A 14702-nucleotide genomic window follows, 5' to 3' on the forward strand; every position below is an offset into this window, starting at 1 on the left:
CCACATTTCCCCCCAGCGCGCGTCCGCTGCCCCCTGGCGGCCGGCAGTCCCACATTTCCCCCCAGCGCGCGTCCGCTGCCCCCTGGCGGCCGGCAGTCCCACATTTCCCCCCAGCGCGCGTCCGCTGCCCCCTGGCGGCCGGCAGTCCCACATTTCCCCCCAGCGCGCGTCCGCTGCCCCCTGGCGGCCGGCAGTCCCACATTTCCCCCCAGCGCGCGTCCGCTGCCCCCTGGCGGCCGGCAGTCCCACATTACCCCCCAGCGCGCCTCTGCTGCCCCCTGGCGGCCGGCAGTCCCACATTTCCCCCCAGCGCGCCTCTGCTGCCCCCTGGCGGCCGGCAGTCCCACATTTCCCCCCAGCGCGCCTCTGCTGCCCCCTGGCGGCCGGCAGTCCCACATTTCCCCCCAGCGCGCCTCTGCTGCCCCCTGGCGGCCGGCAGTCCCACATTTCCCCCCAGCGCGCCTCTGCTGCCCCCTGGCGGCCGGCAGTCCCACATTTCCCCCCAGTGTTGCTCTTCTGCCCCCTGGCGGCCGGCAGTCCCACATTTCCCCCCAGCTTGCCTCTGCTGCCCTCTGGCGGCCGGCAGTCCCACATTTCCCCCCAGCTTGCCTCTGCTGCCCTCTGGCGGCCGGCAGTCCCACATTTCCCCCCAGCGTGCGTCCGCTGCCCCCTGGCGGCCGGCAGTCCCACATTTCCCCCCAGTGTTGCTCTTCTGCCCCCTGGCGGCCGGCAGTCCCACATTTCCCCCCAGCGTGCGTCCGCTGCCCCCTGGCGGCCGGCAGTCCCACATTTCCCCCCAGTGTTGCTCTTCTGCCCCCTGGCGGCCGGCAGTCCCACATTTCCCCCCAGCGTGCGTCCGCTGCCCCCTGGCGGCCGGCAGTCCCACATTTCCCCCCAGCGTGCGTCCGCTGCCCCCTGGCGGCCGGCAGTCCCACATTTCCCCCCAGTGTTGCTCTTCTGCCCCCTGGCGGCCGGCAGTCCCACATTTCCCCCCAGCTTGCCTCTGCTGCCCTCTGGCGGCCGGCAGTCCCACATTTCCCCCCAGCTTGCCTCTGCTGCCCTCTGGCGGCCGGCAGTCCCACATTTCCCCCCAGCTTGCCTCTGCTGCCCTCTGGCGGCCGGCAGTCCCACATTTCCCCCCAGCGTGCCTCTGCTGCCCTCTGGCGGCCGGCAGTCCCACATTTCCCCCCAGCGTGCCTCTGCTGCCCTCTGGCGGCCGGCAGTCCCACATTTCCCCCCAGCGTGCCTCTGCTGCCCTCTGGCGGCCGGCAGTCCCACATTTCCCCCCAGCGTGCCTCTGCTGCCCTCTGGCGGCCGGCAGTCCCACATTTCCCCCCAGCGTGCCTCTGCTGCCCTCTGGCGGCCGGCAGTCCCACATTTCCCCCCAGCGTGCCTCTGCTGCCCTCTGGCGGCCGGCAGTCCCACATTTCCCCCCAGCGTGCCTCTGCTGCCCTCTAGCGGCCGGCAGTCCCACATTTCCCCCCAGCGTGCCTCTGCTGCCCTCTGGCGGCCGGCAGTCCCACATTTCCCCCCAGCGTGCCTCTGCTGCCCTCTGGCGGCCGGCAGTCCCACATTTCCCCCCAGCGTGCCTCTGCTGCCCTCTGGCGGCCGGCAGTCCCACATTTCCCCCCAGCGTGCCTCTGCTGCCCTCTGGCGGCCGGCAGTCCCACATTTCCCCCCAGCGTTGCTCTTCTGCCCTCTGGCGGCCGGCAGTCGCTGTGGTAACCGCCTGCACTCCCCTGACAGGACTATTGTCCCGAGTGCAGCAACCAGCGTGGTGATACAAACAGTGTTCCCATGGCAGCCAGGACCGGAGGAGGCAGCCAAGCCGCGAGTCCCACTCACTTTTCTAGCTGCTGCCATGGAGGAGCCGGCGGACAGACGGCTGCTCTTCATAGAGGAGTACGTGCTGCGGAGCCTGAAGCTGAAGCCGGAGCGCTGGCAGAAATGTCTGTCCAGCGAGGAGAACCAGGCGCTGCTGCAGCGCTTCCTGCAGAAGCCGGAGGAGACGCTGCTGGTGGTGGCCGTCACCCCGGCCGGCCTGCTGCTGCCCCTCTTACACTTCCCGGACTCGGTGAAGACTAAAGCCGTGTACTTCGTGAAGAGGAGCGGCGGCTTACTGTCCGGGGAGCTGTCCGCCGCGCCGCTGCAGCACTTCTCCGCGATGGTGGAAGAGGTAACCGACCGTACAATGGCGTGGGGAGCGGGGGACTGGACTTGGGTTGTAGGCAGCCAATCACAGCGCGACTAGCCAAGAGATAGTAACCAATCACAGCGCGGCTCTCACTGTACCTGAGCGGTTTAAGAGATAGTAACCAATCACAGCGCAGCTTTCATGTTACCTCAGCGGTACAATATATAACAACCAATCACAGCGCAGCTTTCATGTTACCTCAGTATAATATATAACAACCAATCAGAGCGCAGCTTTCATGTTACCTCAGCAGTATAAGAAATGAAGGCTGCGCTGTGATTGGTTGCTATGGGCAACAAAGACCGTTTTGATAAATAAGGCCCAGTGTGTTTAACCTTAATGACCGCCCATACTCCTTTTTGGATGGCGGTCGTTAAGGGGCCCTCTTAGGGCGCTGCATCTGCAGCCTGGCACGGGTCTCCCGCAGCGGGGGGGGTGGGATCAGGGATCGGCCGTTGGATTACAGCCTGGCATTTGCTCTAACAGCAAGGAGCAGAGAAACCTCCCATCGACCGCGGCGTGTAAAGGGCTGGCAGAGGGAGGGACCATTGTGATTTGATCGCAGGGGTCCCAATGGGTTGCTATAGCAACCAGAGGCTTGACTATGGCCTCCGGGTCTGCCAGCTATCACGGTCTGACACGCGCCTCATAGGCTTTATAATACACCCCTATACTGACCTCTGGCAGCGGGACAAATAATAAGAAAATGTCCAAAGCCCTCGTTCCCCGTTGCTACGTCAGAGCACAACACAGACCTAGTAAGGCCGGGCTCACACTGGGGGTCGGGGCGCCCACAGCGGATCCCGGGAGAGCCCGGCCGGTGACCCTGCGTACGGCGTGTGACTGTAGAGCTTTTTTACTATCTGTATTTCCCGCGCCGTTGCTTAGCGATGACGCCGGATGCCCCTCCCCCCATACGGATTCCGGGGTAAAATAGAACCCGCTGCGTTTTATTCTCCACAAGCAGATTCCGCAAATGCAGCCCGCTGCTGTGAGCGGCACTGTGTGATCCCATGTCGTACCGCGGATCATACGATCGCTGAATCTGCAATCCACATCCGGTTGTGTGAGACCCCCCCAGAGTAAGGCTGCCTGCACGCCGGCGGGTCGGATTGCGCTCGCGGTATCCTGCCCTGGCTGTAGCGGCGTCCGTGCGTACTGACCTTCTCTCTTCATCACCTGTCCTGCGCTCGGTCCGCACGGCTCGCCATCAGACATGCGCAGTACACATTTTTATTTTTGAACTCCCGCTTTTCCCTCGTCATCGCCTAGCGATCATGTGGAATCCGCGACCTTTCCGCAGCGCCATTCGCGGCCCGGACGGCTGCCATTGACTTCAGTCCGCACGGAATCTACACAAAAATAGAACATGCCGGAAAATCGCAATTGCTTTTCGCTCGTGTGCAGGAAGAACGACGCACTCCGGAGTCCGCAATGCCAATCCGCCCGTGTGCAGCGGCCTAAAAAGTAAGTACATGATGTAACCCACGCGGTGTGCGCCATGAAAGGGACCGCGCCGGCCAGCTGCCACGTGCTTGGGAAAGGAATTGGAATATTCCTTATGAATGACTGGAGTTTTAGGCTGCGCTCCCCCGTGGCAGTTTTTAGGCCGCGCCCCCACGTGGCAGTTTTTAGGCCGCGCTCCCGCGTGGCAGTTTTTAGGCCGCGCTCCCACGTGGCAGTTTTAGGCCACAGTCAATTTTGCGCTGCGGTCTTCAGCGTCCTGAAGTATACCGCCACCATTATGGCAGCATCCGGGTGCGCTGCACTGACACTGTAGCAAACTGCAGGAGTGAGAGTCGGACCAGGTCTGCCCAGATGGAACGCCGGGTATTGAGTGAGGGTGAACGCACACAAGGGCGGTTTGCATTGCTGGATCTGGAGCGGGCGACCGCCTCCGGATTCCGCAGCAGATACCGGCCATAGCATGCACGAGTGGAAAAACATCTGTGATGCGCATGTGCAGCGGCGAACCGTGCGAACCATCCGCCGTACAGAAAAGAACAAGAAAATACAGGTCCGCACGGACGCCGGCCGGGCACAGGGTCAGCTCCTGCTGCGGGCTCCAACTTGCCCATGTGCATGCACAGCTTCACAGTGGCGAGCACGATCACGGCGCAAGAAACCTGATGGCAGCCTAGATGTAACCATCTCTGTGATGGTTGTGTAGCTGCTGGGGGAGCCGCGTGATCGGGGGGAGCGTGAGGGCATGGGGGGCAGCCAGCTTGGTTACAGCTGACAGGGTAGGAGGGCAGTCGGGTACAATTCACATCTCGTGGAACTACTTCAGGTTTTCCGTGCGATTTGCGCAGCTGGCGGGGGCGACATCTTTCACGGTTACCCACATGTTGCCGGTCCTTCCTGCCCGGATGTCGCCTGCAGCGGACTTCAGTCCGCAGGGCAGTAATTTCCGCAGGTGGCTGAGCGCAGGTTTGTCGCTGAGTTTCTCGCGGTCTTCGATGGATCAAACACAATCAGTAATAAGTAGTAATACCCGGATTGCGGATTTTGCTTTGGATTCCCGGCTGATAGTCTGCAGATGTGAAAACCGGGGATGTTGTAGAATCTGCAGAAAATAGCGGGTGGGGAATCCCAATCGGCCCAGTCTGATGCAGATCCCCTCCGGACTCCGCATTATATCCAACGTACCGGAAGGCGGCCCCCGATTAGACTACAATGGGAACATTTCCGACTGCCCGCTTTCTGCAGAGAATGACCCCCATTCACGGTTGGAATGATGGGTGAGCATGTATGACGACCTCTGAGCGTCACGTTGGCTGCGATGATCTGCCTCGTGTATAGCTGAGAGTCTCCGGACCGCCGTTGTGGCCGTGTGCTCGCCGTCACCCAGGAACTGTATGGTGACTGCAGCCCCCTCCACCGGCAGGAGGCGCCCGGGGACTAAGGGCTCTTTCAGGGTGTATTCACGCGGGCGAGTTCCTTCCGATAGCGATGCGGACAGAAGTTGTGCGCGTTAATAACGCACGGATTTCAGTGCCTTTATTCGCAGGAGCGAGTTTTCCCTGGCAGCGATGCTGTGAGATTAGACGATCGGCGCACGTCGTATTTCTGGGCGCTTCCATAAACACTTCCCCCCGAACACCGAATGAATATTATTGAGTCTCTCGCTGGATTGCGGGAATCTGAGGAATGTAAATTCCTGCGCCAAAAGAACGATAATTAGTTCGTCGTTCGGACCGTACAGGCATAAAAAAAGATCAAACGCTGATCTGCCCGCGCAAACAGGCAGTGGCTCATCTATGAGTGACTGCCTGCTCACTGCGAATGGAGGCGGCGGGCCGGAACGATCCATTTACGGGTGACGATCGCTCCTTGTAAAAGTAGCGCAGCGATCATCGCCCGGACGCGTGTTGGACACTTGTGTAAAGAACCCTGACAGAGTCTTCGCTTGTGAAGATGTTGTGGCATCCGCTCGTGTTGCGGGCGAGCGCGGGCGATAGCCATGCAGGAATACATCATTCAGAAGAATGGGCTTCGTAATAATGCGAGATTTGTGCGTCTCGCCCGCGTGAAGCCGGCCTGTTCACAGCAGAATCTGATGCGGATTCTACACTGCGGATTCCGCCTCTAAAACTGCGTAATTCCGCACATTTAGCCCCAGGCGAAGTAAGTGCGGGATTTGTAAATCTGCGTTAAGAAGGACCGCACTTATTTTTTCTGTAGTGGAAAAGGACAGATTGCCAATAAAATGAACGGGGTGCAGAATCCGCGCCAAAATCATCCGGGTGAGCGCCTCCTTAGTAACCTACTTCACAGATGGGATTATCTTCCCGGTCACAAAGTCCTGTTTAGCATCTATAGTGCTGTTCTTCCTGAGCCTCCCAGATCATGAATAGAATTCCAGGATGACAGTGAAGACTGACACAAGGTCATGTCTTTAGGGGCATTTATATGCCAGTCTGGGTTTGCATAAAGCTAGCTGCCACCCAGATATGGTGATTTGTAATGTTGGTTCTGTGGATGGCCTATACTGTGACCTGGGGGCAGACTGCGGACCCCCCACCTCCTGCCCGCTCATGTTTGACGCGCCTATTCTGTAAGGATGAATAATGCAGTTCCTTATTCCTCCTATTACTGCCTCATTATAAGACATCTCTGTGCCCGCGTGCCCGCGCCGCCGCTTTATACCGCACCTCACCTCCCTTTAGGGAATTCTAATAAGGACGCCAACAATGCTACATAATAAAACCGTCTCCAGTTACCCGCCGCCGCAGGCTTGTATTCAGTTCACAGCAGACGGCGGCATCCATGTGTTTCGGAGCGGCTCGGGGGTCGGCGGGTCGGCTCCTGCATGGTCCAGTATGGTCTCTGGGATTAGTGAGACCAGCGGTGGGATCACAGCCACGTCTGACCGCCCCTGTTAGAACGCCACTTCACATAGTGGAATCGCTGCGGGCATTCTGCAGTGGCCGCGCCCACATGTTGTGGATTGGCGCATGGAGTATTGTGTACACGCTAAGGGCGGCTTACCATGTACGTATTTGCGCACAATATGTAAACAATAGGCTCATTGGCTTCACTCTCATCCTCGTTTTTCTACGCACAAAGAAAAGAATCGCAGCGCGCTGTATTTTAGCGCACATTTGCTCATAGCCGGGTGCTTGCTTTACTTTACACTGGCGCTGGGAATGCTGTAAATAAGCCCCACCGTGCCCAGCTGGAGAGGGGTGGAGTCTTATTTGTATAGCGCCAACTTATTCCGCACCGCTGGATACTCATTTTACCGACCTCGGAAGGAACCATGCGGGGATTGAACTCACAATCTTCAGGCCGTTAGCAAGAGCTTAGGACTGAACTTCTGCTGCCTTAACACTCTGCGCCCCACGAGTCCGTATAAGGACCCCTCACATGGGGTGACATTGTCCGCGGGACGCAGCGCAGGCGTGGATTTTGTCAATAAGTGCGGATTTTGTTATTTTTCCAACTGTGGACTATATTCCGTGGCGCGTCCCACATAATGTCTGGGGTTTTACTCCTCAGACGGTAATTGCGCACTTTCATCTCCTGTATGTTATCCCGATCAGCAGTTCCGCAGCACGTCTTTATTTTGCAGTTTTGAAGTAAAGGCGCACAGATTTTAACAGGTGCGGAATGCAAGCCACCGCGGGATAACGTGACACCATGTCCATAAGGACTCATTCAGGTCCCTTGCAGAGCGCTGCTGGGCTGCTGCAGTCCCTGTGTGGGAGGGAAACAGAAGATTGATCTCTGTTTGACTGAAGAGGTGGGGAGACCATGAAGTAGGATCACAGAAGGTGCAATGAAAAATAATGTGGCCCCAGAGGGGTTACTATAACTGTGTGGGGCCGCAGAGGGGGCACTCTAACTGTGTGGGGCCGCAGAGGGGGCACTCTAACTGTGTGGGGCCGCAGAGGGGGCACTCTGTGTGGGGCCGCAGAGGGGGCACTCTAACTGTGTGGGGCCGCAGAGGGGTCACTCTAACTGTGTGGGGCCGCAGAGGGGGCACTCTAACTGTGTGGGGCCGCAGAGGGGGCACTCTAACTGTGTGGGGCCGCAGAGGGGGCACTCTAACTGTGTGGGGCCGCAGAGGGCGCACTATAAGGGCGCACTATAAGTGGGGCCGCCGAGGGGGCACTATAAGGTTGCGGGGCCGCCGAGGGGGCACTATAAGGTTGCGGGGCCGCCGAGGGGGCACTATAAGGATGCGGGGCCGCCGAGGGGGCACTATAAGGATGCGGGGCCGCCGAGGGGGCACTATAAGGATGCGGGGCCGCCGAGGGGGCACTATAAGGATGCGTGGCCGCCGAGGGGGCACTATAAGGATGCGGGGCCGCCGAGGGGGCACTATAAGTGGGGCCGCCGAGGGGGCACTATAAGTGGGGCCGCCGAGGGGGCACTATAAGGATGTGGGGCCGCCGAGGGGGCACTATAACTGTGTGGGTGTGCAGAGGGGGCACTATAAGTGTGTGGGGCGGCAGAGGGGGGCACTATAAGTGTGTGGGGCGGCAGAGGGGGGCATTCTAAGTGTGTGGGGCCGCAGAGGGGGGCACTATAAGTGTGTGGGGCCGCAGAGGGGGCACTATAAGTGTGTGGGGCCGCAGAGGGGGGTACTATAAGTGTGTGGGGCCGCAGAGGGGGGCACTCTAAGTGTGTGGGGCGGCAGAGGGGGGCACTCTAAGTGTGTGGGGCCGCAGAGGGGGGCACTCTAAGTGTGTGGGGCCGCAGAGGGGGCACTCTAAGTGTGTGGGGCCGCAGAGGGGGGTACTATAAGTGTGTGGGGCGGCAGAGGGGGGCACTCTAAGTGTGTGGGGCGGCAGAGGGGGGCACTCTAAGTGTGTGGGGCGGCAGAGGGGGGCACTCTAAGTGTGTGGGGCGGCAGAGGGGGGCACTCTAAGTGTGTGGGGCGGCAGAGGGGGGCACTCTAAGTGTGTGGGGCCGCTGAGGGGGCACTCTAAGTGCGTGGGGCCGCAGAGGGGGGCACTCTAAGTGCGTGGGGCCGCAGAGGGGGGCACTCTAAGTGCGTGGGGCCGCAGAGGGGGGCACTCTAAGTGCGTGGGGCCGCAGAGGGGGGCACTCTAAGTGCGTGGGGCCGCAGAGGGGGGCACTCTAAGTGCGTGGGGCCGCAGAGGGGGGCACTCTAAGTGCGTGGGGCCGCAGAGGGGGGCACTCTAAGTGCGTGGGGCCGCAGAGGGGGCACTATAAGTGCGTGGGGCCGCAGAGGGGGGTACTATAAGTGCGTGGGGCCGCAGAGGGGGGCACTCTAAGTGCGTGGGGCGGCAGAGGGGGGCACTCTAAGTGCGTGGAGCCGCAGAGGGGGGCACTATAAGTGTGTGGGGCCGCAGAGGGGGGCACTATAAGTGTGTGGGGCCGCAGAGGGGGGCACTATAAGTGTGTGGAGCCGCAGAGGGGGGCACTATAAGTGTGTGGAGCCGCAGAGGGGGGCACTATAAGTGTGTGGAGCCGCAGAGGGGGGCACTATAAGTGTGTGGAGCCGCAGAGGGGGGCACTATAAGTGTGTGGAGCCGCAGAGGGGGGCACTATAAGTGTGTGGAGCCGCAGAGGGGGGCACTATAAGTGTGTGGAGCCGCAGAGGGGGGCACTATAAGTGTGTGGAGCCGCAGAGGGCGGCACTATAAGTGTGTGGAGCCGCAGAGGGGGGCACTCTAAGTGTGGTGGGCCGCAGAGGGGGGCACTCTAAGTGTGGAAGGTATGAAGTTGAATATGGTATTCAGATGGACACCAGATGAGAACCGCTGACTTTAGGCTGTTGGAGATCAAAGGCACAAGCTTTGGTCTTCATCTGACATGGTCTCCTTTCATTTCTGCCTCTTTTGGAGGACACAGAGGTGCGGCTGACAGATAGTTACTAACGCATATTAATAAAAGGGTCAGTTCCAATGACAGGCGCCAGCCACTCACAATCAGCATTCTGAGCAGCAGGTTGTGGGTTGATGCGCCGCAGCCAATCAGAGGCCTTTTACACGCGCCGATGAATCGTTCACATTCCGGCATCCAGCAGAATTATGAGCAGTTATCGTTCAGTGTAAGGCACCATCACTGGGACGGCTCTCAGGCATCTGCCCCCTACAGGTCGTCCCGTGTAACAGCACCCTCAGCCCCTGGGAGCGACAGCTGAGGCTTGTTTAGTCCTTGCTTGCTCGCTGCATTGCTGGTCCCTTCATTGCATTGCTTCATTTCCCCAAATTTCCAGATCTCTGATTGCTGTCAGTGAATGAGAGCCTTCTTTGTTATACCCAGTCCGCCCACAGTGCTGAGTACAGTGTATTAGACTGTATTCACATGGAGCGGTTGTGCGGCCATACGTCGTCTGCTGCGGCTGGATGCGCTTCTGGTTTTTACAGCAACCATATCAGAAACCATGGCAACGTCGCGCGCATTTTTTGTGTGTGTTTCTTTTTTAATGCGGTTTTAATTGCTCCTCAACAGACCTGCCTGAACACAGCCTTGGGCCGCTGTCACACAGACTGTCAGCAAAACGCTGCGAAACCTCGCTGTGCGGTTTTACTTTAGTTTTTGGCCGTGTTTTAGCGCCCCCTATCATCGTGATGGGTGATGAGGAGCGCTAAACGCTGAACAATAGAGCAGACAGCGGTCTAAACTCACGGCACTGGAGAGCGTCATCCGCCGCCGCGATCCAACGCATGTCTGCGAGGCCCCATTGAAATTAAAACGGAGGTGTGAGAGGGGTGGAGTCACACTGCCGTATTTGTGCGCAGGTTCGCATGTACATTACACGGAGAATAGAACCCACTGATTTCAACGGCTTCGTTCTCCTATCCTTTTTTTGGGCTTTCATTTTGTGTGTGCCCCAAAAATCAGAACGCGCTCCAGCGCCCTGTACATTTGCGCACTGAAGATCTCCATATCTAGAGATCTATAGGGGGGGGGGTCCTTATGAGCGGTTTGATTCGCAGATCTTCTGCAAATCCGATCCGCCAGTGGGCATTGGGCGGATCCTCCTTACTGCTCGGGTCTACGGATGTATTCTCTCGTCCTACCAGACTGCACGGTGGTCCGTTATTTTGTGGCACTCCGGTACGCCATCAGAGGCCACAGTGTCCTGTTCCAAACTCCTGGCATCATGGCGCCCAGGATGTTGGGCACTGATGCCAGGAGGATGGAGTCTTGCCGTCAGGCTGTGTTCAGACAGGGCGGTTGAGTTAAAAACAATCCATGTAACTTTGCCGCGGTTTTCGGTACGGATGCTGGAAAAACCACAACTACATCCAAACTTTTTCACACTTGGACGGCCCCTTCAAGGGAAGTTGTGTTCTCTGTATGTAAATGTGACTATTTTAGTTCAGTATCGAGTGCTCGGGGTTCACAGCCGACCAGGACTTCCCTTCGGAGGTTTTGGCACAGATCCCGGACAAAATACAGGAACAAGTAGCACCGCACGCGGCCCACATCATCCTGTAAGTTCTGGCAAAATGCCAGACTGCTGGCCGGAAATCCAACGGACCCCATTATAGTCAGCGGGGGTCTGTTCGGCTCAGTCTTGTGACGGAATCATAGGGTGCCATTTTTTTGCTCCGCGAATGGAACAGGAAAGCGGCGCTCCACAGCGCTGCTGTGAAAGTTATTATACCGAGACGCCACAGATTCTACAGAGCCGCAGCTCCCCCTCTCTGTTGACACAGGGATAAACGGCTCACCGGGCATTGAGGGTTCTCCAGCACTGGAGGGGTCCAGCTACGAGTGTGGACACGTTTGTGTGGACGTTGCCATAGTGACGGGGCTTGTCCTCTCCTGCCGAGAGCTCCCTCGTTATGTACTTAGTGCTGAATGCAGGCTGCGCTAATGATGTCGTCTCGTTACTAATCGTTACCATGGAGGACAACCGGGACATCAGCCGCTGATTGTGGGAAATGACCACAACGGGGCGCTGACGTTACAGCACCACTGGGATTCCTGAACCTTTATCAGAAGGTTTATGGGGGTCTCTGGGGGTCCGGAAGGTTTACATGTGATTCCAGGACCTGATCTACCTAATAAGTGCAAAAGTGATCCGCTGACCGCATCCGCCTGGTGGCCGTAGCTGATTTCACTAATTACTTAACGATTAACGGACAAAAAATTGTTAGATTATCGCTCAAAATTCATTCAAACAAACCAAATTGAGGGATAATCGTCCAAAAGCAAAAAAATCACTTACTATTCCTTCACTTCGTGTTATTGGTGACTTTAAGTCAGCATAAAAAACATCGCTGGATCACAGGATTCTCGCTGCGTGTAAACGCTCCCCGCTTCACATATAAAGTGAAACACTTAGCGAGAAGCCGGCAATCCAGCAGGGAAGGCTTGGTCTAAACGCTCTGCACGACACTAACTACCTTAGTGGGGACGTCGGCGCTCCTGCAGGGGTTTAGACGATTGTCATCTCATCTAGATGGAACAATATGCTCCAGAGCTGCACTCACTATTCTGCTGGAGGAGTCACTGTGTCCATACATCACACTACTTGTACGGATCCCTTGTTAGGGCCTGTATTTTGCCCCAGAGCTGCGCTCACTATTCTGCTGGTGGAGTCACTGTGTCCATACATCACACTACACGTACTGATCCCTTTTTAGGGCCTGTTATGCCCCAGAGCTGCACTCACTATTCTGCTGGTGGAGTTATTTTTCTAATATAATGAATAAAACTTTTTGTAAACTCATTTTCACATTTTTTTAGTCCCCTGGCAATTATTTGACCGCTCCTGCAATACAATGTAATACCGCTTTCTAACAGGCATTGTATCAAGCTACACCACAAGCGTGACTGCCATGACATTGCTGGGACCTTCAGAAGGCTCTAGGCTGCCATGACAACCGCACGACACTCCTGAGGGATTTAAATACCATTATCAGAACTGACAGCGGTATTTACAGGGTTAACAGCTGCCATCAGCGTGAACACTGATTGTGGTTGTTACCGGCGGTTGTCAGCTGTGAGGAGCAGCCGGCACCCGCATTGTACGGAGCGGGATCAGATCATACAGGATGTCCATTTATGTCCTGTGTCATTAAGGAGGTGAAGACCATAGAACCTCAGAAAGGTTGAACCATAATAGACTATAATGAACGGGGTATAATATCTTATGGTTATATGTCCACCAGGGAGATGGACTTATGTGAGGGGTGCCGGCCATCCTCTCTGAGCAGAGGTCCAATACAAAGACGAAGCATTGCTCTGGAAGATCTAGATCCCGTGTGTGCTGTGGAGCTGATCAGCAGCTTCTTGCAGGGGCTGAGGGGGTTAACTGTGAGATTGACACCGCAGAATTAACCTATTTGCTCCAAAAACAAGTAATGGATTGACTACAGTTGTTACTAGTTACCTCAGTGCTAGCAGTAATACCTGTCATTTTCACTAGGTAGTGCTTCCCTGATGTGGCCACTAGATGGCAGTGTTGTTCTGAGGATCCCTCCTTCTCCATACCACTTCCTCTTATTTGAAATGTAGAATGGGAAAGTAACCCCTTCCGCTGCAGACAGTTTTGGCCTTTATTACCTGTCATGGAAGCAGATGTGGATCCGCTGTGCCTCAGAAACAATTCGACCTGGAGTTCCCAGTTTTCACCCTTTCACCCCACCAATCATGATCTTGTTTTCACTGCAGGGGCTCTAGTCTGTTACCCTAGAAATAGTCGGAGTTAAGAGGCAGCTGATGCATTTGGTCAGGTTTTCCATAATGCAGCGCTGGAGGGTTAGACAGGGAAATATTAAAACAGAACCAAAGTCAGGCAAGGCAGAACAAGTTCACAACACAAGAACAGTATGTAACGAGCCGGATCAGAGAGTTCAGGAAAGCTGGGAGGTCCAGACATGGATCAAATGCCAATAGGTGGGACATAAACACGGGACGATCTGTCGGGTGCAGATACTCGAAAGGGCATCGTAGCAATAAATAAATGAAAAATCTTGTTATTTGTATAGCACCAATATATTCTGCAGCGCTTTCAGGTGATTTATTCATTAGCAAGCTCGGTACTCATTTAACTGACCTCGGAAGAATGGAAGGCTGAGACGACCTTGAACTGGCTACCTGCACCAAGTGGGGATTGAACCCGCAACCTTCAGGTCATAAGCGAGAGCTTATGAACATTCTTGTGATTTCACACAGTAACGATTATCGCTAGTGAATGGAGGCGGAGCTAGTAAGAGGTCATACGACGTGCCCGCCTCCATTCACAGTCGTGAGTAGCAAAGATAAAAAGGAGGTGGAGCGAAACTCGGTGAGAGTGGTGAAATGGTCCTGGAGTAAAAAGTGTTTTGAATGATGGGGTGCTGCCAACCAGATGGCGCTCCACCAAGGTGGGTGTGACTATAGCGAAAGAGAATGTGATAGAGTACTGGTGGTGAAGACGCAACGCTCTAAGCTGGTTGAAAGCTAAAGGTCCAAGGTGAGACAGTGAAAGCACTTGTGATTTATTTAACATAAAGAAACAGCAAGTGAAAACGCGTTTCGGAGTCGAGGCCCTTCGTCAGTTCGGCTGGATTAAACACTGAGTGATATGTACAGATAAATAGTGGAGGAGTAATTAAGGCGGCCCGCACACGGCCGGGTAGGATCCTGATGCAAGAATCCTCGCAGCGGGATGCCACCCATGCCCCGGTATTGACCTTACACTCGCCCGCTCCGCATCTTCTCTCTCTTCACTGCGATGTGCCCACTGGCGCACAGCCGCACAGTGCAGAGCCGGCACATCAGCGGTGGCACTTCGGTGCTGGTCTCTGCGAGGCTCTCAGAGAAATAGGGCATGCTGCGTTTTGTTTAGTTTTCATGCAGTCAATCGCAGCTGTCTGCATTATGTAATGTAATCCTATGGCAGCGGGCATGGGTGGAAATTCTGTGGGAAATCGGCCCGTGTGCAGGAGGCCTATCAAAAAGGGGGAAGAGAAAAACAAGAAAAAAAGGGGGAGGGGAGAAACGCAAACAAAATTGATACTCATGATGAAATAATAGAAATGTATCAATAAATACGATAAATTTATAATAAGAACATAGATAGGAATAAAAT

General features: G+C 56.2%; 2 protein-coding genes across 2 annotated transcripts in view; one reads left to right on the forward strand and one right to left on the reverse strand.

Annotated features, from left to right (window-relative positions):
- LOC136587423 (uncharacterized) overlaps positions 1-2194 on the reverse strand; it is a 69573-nt gene extending 67379 nt beyond the window's left edge. The window contains exon 1 of the mRNA XM_066585990.1: positions 1846-2194. The gene's annotated coding sequence lies outside the window, so the exon portion shown is untranslated. The remainder of the gene's footprint in view (positions 1-1845) is intronic.
- DNAH9 (dynein axonemal heavy chain 9) overlaps positions 1822-14702 on the forward strand; it is a 313610-nt gene continuing 300729 nt past the window's right edge. Inside the window, exon 1 of the mRNA XM_066587296.1 lies at positions 1822-2176. Coding sequence (XP_066443393.1) covers positions 1862-2176 — 315 coding nt within the window. The 5' untranslated portion in view covers positions 1822-1861. The remainder of the gene's footprint in view (positions 2177-14702) is intronic.

Source organism: Eleutherodactylus coqui, chromosome 13, assembly GCF_035609145.1.
Source record: "Eleutherodactylus coqui strain aEleCoq1 chromosome 13, aEleCoq1.hap1, whole genome shotgun sequence".
NCBI classification, from domain to species: Eukaryota; Metazoa; Chordata; class Amphibia; order Anura; family Eleutherodactylidae; genus Eleutherodactylus; species Eleutherodactylus coqui.